Below are 6,000 nucleotides of genomic sequence, written 5' to 3'. Positions count from 1 at the left end.
CCCACCAGTCTGTGCTTGTTTGCCGGACCCAGAATCGGGCGTTCCACTGTATCAACCAGCCCCACTGCCACCATGATGTCCCAATTGCCACAGCCTGTGCTTTCAGAAATGTCTGTGTCCATGTCTTCATCAAAATTGTCCTTGTGCTGACGTCTCTTAGCCCAGTTCTGCATATACTCCAGGATAATGCGCGAGGTGTTTACAATGCTCACAACACCAGCGGTGAGCTGAGCAGGCTCCATGCGTGCCATGGTATGGCATCTGCAGGAGAGCAGAGTTGCAGTGGATGCCGACGGATGCCATGAGAATAGACCATTATACAGAATGACAAGAGGACCTGCGAGGTGGATTCATGGCACCAGGAGAGCAGAGTTGCAGCTGAAGTGGTGGATGATGACAACATGGAGAAATTTGCTATTGAGACTGAGCTCATTTACAAGAGTAGGAGAGCAGAGTTGCAGCGGAAGCAGTGGATGATGGTAGCTAGCAGTCGTACTGCATCGTCTTCTGACAGCAGCACCCAGGACACAACAGCAGTGGTGATGGGTGAGCTGAGCTGAGCGGGCTCCATGCTTGCCATGGTAGGTTGTCTGCACAGAAAAAAGGCACAAAACAATTGTCTGCCATTGCTTTCACGGAGGGAGGGGTGACTGATGACATGTACCCAAAAGCACCCGTGACAATGTTTTTGCCCCATCAGGCACTGGGAGCTTAACCGAGTATTCCAGTGGGCGGCGGAGATTGCGGGAACTGGGGGATAGCTACCCATAGTGCACCGCTCCGTAAGTTGATGCTAGCCATGGTAGTGAGGATGCACTCCGCTGACTTAATGTGCTTAGTGTGGACATGTGCAATCGACTGTATAAAATCAATTTCTAAAAATCGACGTCTATAAAATTGATCTAATTTTGTAGTGTAGTCATACCCAATGATCTATTACGGCCTGATCCCATGCCTGCTGAAATCAGTGACTAAACTCCCATTGACTTCAGTGGTTCAGGATTAGGACCTGAAAGGGATAATGTGCAGAGCTATGTGAAACTTTAGTTCATGGGGTCTGTTCACTCTGCTTAAGTTAGGTTTTCGTAGGTTTTGTATCTGTTAATTTTGTTTTAGCTTCAAAACCAAACTGAATGTGAAACTCAGTAGAAACAACCACCCCATCTGTTGCCCCACTTCCATCTACCTTTTCCATCAGACCAAAAATTTGCTGTTTTGCCTGAGAAGCTGGAGAATCTTTTGGGGGTTTTAGGTTGAGTTTTGAATCAGAATCCTAAAAATAGGTCAGTTTTCATCATGGAAGAAAGGTTAACAGTCTCAGAGCTTCACTAGAAACAGTGTTGTTTAATGGTTTTAGTAGTAATCTGGAAAAGGACATGAGCAATGAGGTGACAAACTTTGCTGGTAACACAAAATGATGTAGGTTAGTCAAGTCCAGAGAAGAGCGTGAGGAAATTCTGAGGAACTAACCAAGCTAGGTCAATGGGCAACACAATGGCAGATGAATTCAATAATGCACATTGGAGGAGAAAAACAATTGATGTACCTTCCTAGGTTCTAATTTATTTGAATTAGTTCAGAGAAAGGACCAACCATTTGGACAGTTCAATGAAGACTTTTGTTCAGTGTGCAACTGTGGTGGGGAAAAAAAAAAAACAAATGTTAAGGAATAGACTGGAGAATAATCCAGAAAATATTATAATGCCCTTATATAGATCATTGGTTCACTGTCATCTGGAATAGAGTACAGTACTAGTCACACATCTCACATGAGAAATTGTAGAATTCGAGGGGGTTTAAAGAAGCTCTACTTCCAGTAAAGTTAAGCACGTAAGTGTTTGCAGAATTGGGGCCGAGAATTGTAAGCTCTTTGGGGGCATCTTTTTGTTATATTTTCACAGTGCCTCGCACAATGGGGCCCTGATCAATTATTAGGGTTCCTAGGAACTACTGCAGTACTAAATTTAAAACAAAAATAAAGTCTAATGGAAAAAATAATTTAGTCTTTTTGTTGTGTTTTTGTACAGTGCCCGGCACAAAGGCACCCTAGTACATGACTTGGGCTCTACTGCCCTCTTATTCAACTCCTTTCTCAGATAAACAAACCTCTTCTTTTCAGTCTCTCATCAAATTAGAGTTTTGCCATCCCCCTAATAAAGGAGGGCAAAAAAGAATGATTTGGGGGGTGGCAAAACTCTAATTTGATGAGAGATTGAAAAGAAGACGTTTGTTCATGTGAGAAAGGAGTTGAATAAGAGGGGACCTGATAAAAGTACACACAATAACTGATATAGAGAATGTAGACTAGGAACTCCTGTTCTCCCTATCATGCAAGAACAAGGGGACATACCAAATGGAAATGGAAAAGTGGCAAATTCAACCTAGTAAAAGGAAATACTTTTTCACACAAAATACAATTAAACTTTGGAACTTTTTACCATCAGAGGTCATTAAAATCAGAATTTAGCAACATTCAAAGAGGTTCTAGGTTCTTATTTGGATAGCAAATATAGCCAGAGTTATAATTAATTAGTGGTAACAAATCCTTTAGGAAGGGATATAAAATCCCATGCTTCAGGATTTAAGTGTTATGTGTGTCAGGCAAAGGCAACTGCACCTCTGACCCTTTTGAAAGCTCCTTGAGAGCATCCTACTTAGCTTTCAGGCCACTACCTGTCACCTTTCTTGGGCAGAATCCTGTGACACTCTTCCATTAGCTTGAGGATTTAGGCTGCAATTCACTGTGATTATTGCAACTGGTCTGAGTTTAATCCAGCACTTACAATTCTCTCAGGGGACAATGACATGTTAACCAGTGACCAGTCAACCTTCATAAACAAAGCATTGTTTACTCAGAATACAAGCATTACAGAGAAAATATATCTTAAAAACAATAAACATCTTACACGCTGATCCAAGTTTGCCAAGCTATCATCCGTCTTCCACACAGAGACCCTCATAGGAATCAGAGTAACAGCCGTGTTAGTCTGTATTCGCAAAAAGAAAAGGAGTACTTGTGGCACCTTAGAGACTAACCAATTTATTTGAGCATGAGCTTTCGTGAGCTACAGCTCACTTCACGAAAGCTCATGCTCAAATAAATTGGTTAGTCTCTAAGGTGCCACAAGTACTCCTTTCCTCATAGGAATGAATACTTCTAAACCCCTCTCACAGGTTCTGTTCTGCTTGGTGACAGTGTCATGTCAATTCCTGGACTGAGGTGGAGTGACTTAGTACTTCCTTTCCCCCAGGGTGGTCACTTTATACAGTTCTCAGCTCTTTGTTTGTTAGTCTACTGTAAACAGTTCAAACCAGGATGTCCAATTTCCCCTCAAGTGGGTAAGGCTTTTTCAGACTAGCTACATTAATCCCCCACCTCCCTTCCTGCAGTAAACTCCTATAATTCCTCTCCCCCCCCGCATCACCTGCTGTGGAGCTGAAGTATGAACCCTAGCCCATACGATACTTGTAATGTTTATAAAGTTGATACAGTATTCTCAAAGATAGTCCATGTGTCCATAATATCTGTCATATTACAAGCTAAGCTGTAACTTTCATAGGGGGTGGGTGATAAAATTATCCCACATCTGCCTAATGTGTGGTTCCTTTCACCTTCTTCCTGAGCATCTGGTGCTGGCAATTGTTGGGAACAGTATACTGGACTGAGTGGGGGAGGTTTAGATTGGATATTAGGAAAAACTTTTTCACTAAGAGGGTGGTGAAACACTGGAATGCGTTACCTAGGGAGGTGGTAGAATCTCCTTCCTTAGAGGTTTTTAAGGTCAGGCTTGACAAAGCCCTAGCTGGGATGATTTAACTGGGAATTGGTCCTGCTTCAAGCAGGGGGTTGGACTAGATGACCTTCTGGGGTCCCTTCCAACCCTGATATTCTATGATTCTATGATCCAGTATGGCAGTTCCTATGAATTTCACTAGGCTCTTAGGGCAACATTTTAAAAAGTGATTTATGTATTTAGGCGTGAGATTGACTTTTAATGAGATTTAGGCTCCTAAAAGACAGACTTATTGACTAAAGATGCAGACAAATACCTAGTGCAATTTTCCTAAAGGGAGTTAGGTGCTTTGGAAAATCACACTAGGCACCTGATCTACTGACATCTTTAGGCATCTAAATACCTTGGTGCCTAAACCACTTTTGAAAAGGGGGTTTTTAGGACCAGATTTACATACACGTTTAGATGCCTAAAGATGCAGATAGGCACCTGTGATTTATAAAAGCTTCTAAGCAAATTGGGTAATAATTACCTAAGTGCCAATGTACCTTTGTAAATCTGGCTCCCAGGCAATAATCCTGCAAGCATTTACAGGCATGCTTAGCTTTCCCCATGTGATTAGCCCCAATAAACTGAATGAGATTACTGGCGTATTAAACACACCTGTTGCAAAAACCAGCCTTTAGTTTCTTGTCAAGAGTTTCCCACAAGAAGCTCTGCCAAGGTGGGAGGGTAGAAAGCAAACAACAAGCCCCAGGAACGAGGCGTTAGTACATTTTGTGGCCTGGGGGCGAAGTTTTTCAAACCACTTGGGCTTCTGGTTTTAGCCTTTCTGTGGCAAACAAAGCGCTAGCGAAATGATCCTCGTCAAAGCCAGGGGCTGATTCCCCCCGCAGCGTCAGCTTCCGCGGGGCTCAGTAGAACCCGCGCGCTCCTCGCCCCTGCCTCGGGGGCCGCTTGCCCCGCCGCCCTGTGCGGGCCTTGGCCGGGAGCCGTGCGCGGAGCAAGGGGAGGGCCGGGGAGGAGGGCGGGGTGGAACGCGCGCAGGGAGCTGAGTGGACGGCTCGCGACGGCGGCGCGTGCAGCAGCTCCAGAAAGAGCCGGAGTTGGCAGCGTCGAGCCGCATTTCCAGTAGGAGCGGGGAGCCCGGTGCGGGGCTTGCAGCAAGGTGATGGGCTAGGCACCATTGCTCCACGCGCCCCGGCTTCAGCTCCCCTTCTCTCTCTGCCCTGCGGAGGGAGGGAGCGAACATCCCTCCCGCGCCTCTCCCCGGCTCCCGCTACCTGCCCTCCTCCCGCCCGTCCTTTGCCCGGGGAGCGCTCCCCTGTGGCACTGTGGTGTGGCTTCTTGTTTGTGAACCCCCCTCGCTTTGTGTCTCCTCTTGCACAGATGCTGAAGGTGGCAGCCTTCATGTGCGTGTGTGCAGCAGCTTGGTACAGCCAGGGTCTAGCAGCAGCAGCGGCGGCCGGGGGCAGGTCGGACCCCGGCAATTTTCTGGATGATAAACAATGGCTCACGACCGTCTCCCAGTATGACAAGGAGGTCGGACAGTGGAACAAATTCCGAGACGTAAGTTCAACCCCTCCCCACCTACTCGTCTGGGTGCACCCGCGGGTGGGTTCGGCCCTTCTAGCTGGGGGAGGGCGGCGGAAGGGGCATAAGTTCTCAGACCCTCTCGCGTCTTTATGGCAGACCTTGCACGTTCCCTCCGCCCGGCCCCGGAAGGCTGGAGCGAGGCTGTGCTAAATTCTTCCCTGCAGGCTGGCTTTGATGGCATTGCAAAATATTGGCCCTTCTGCGCAGCCATCGCAGCGGTGCGGGCTGAACTTTTCTTGAATGATGTTTCCGCACCATGGCGGTGCGCTGAGTGTAAACACACAGCGAGCGAGGGGAAGATGTGCCCTCCCACGGTGGTGCTGCTGCTAGGCGATCCCTGATGTGCTCCTGCTGCTGAGCAATAAGGATCGATCCGGTCGCTCATAGGCCTTTAAAGAACTTTAAGCTAGAGCTGGCGGTGCGGGGGGGTGTCGGCTCAACCGTGGGGGGGGGGGGGGGGGAGAAGGGGCTACTTGCGCAGGGTTAGTACTGGCATCATAAGTGCTGATCTTTGTTGATCTATTAACTTTTAAAGGACGACGTGTGCGCCCCCCCCTTCTTAAGCCCCAGGCCTCCTTGGAGGTGACAATACAAGGGTTAACTCGGACTATGTCTTTTGCAAAGGGTCACTCAAGTAAAGGAGGCTCCCCCGGTCGGATCTGGCTGTTGC

General features: G+C 47.2%; 1 protein-coding gene across 1 annotated transcript in view; it reads left to right on the top strand.

Moving 5' to 3' along the window:
* Window positions 1-4,893: 4,893 nt before the first annotated feature.
* Window positions 4,894-6,000, top strand: part of SPOCK3 (SPARC (osteonectin), cwcv and kazal like domains proteoglycan 3) — a 391,822-nt gene continuing 390,715 nt past the window's right edge. Inside the window, exons 1-2 of the mRNA XM_077814507.1 lie at window positions 4,894-4,902; window positions 5,124-5,303. Of these exons, the coding sequence (XP_077670633.1) occupies window positions 5,124-5,303 (180 nt within the window). The 5' untranslated portion in view covers window positions 4,894-4,902. The remainder of the gene's footprint in view (window positions 4,903-5,123; window positions 5,304-6,000) is intronic.

Source organism: Eretmochelys imbricata, chromosome 4 (assembly GCF_965152235.1).
Source record: "Eretmochelys imbricata isolate rEreImb1 chromosome 4, rEreImb1.hap1, whole genome shotgun sequence".
Lineage (NCBI taxonomy): Eukaryota > Metazoa > Chordata > Testudines > Cheloniidae > Eretmochelys > Eretmochelys imbricata.
Note: the sequence above shows the minus strand (reverse complement) of the source record. Positions and strands in the feature narration are given on the sequence as shown.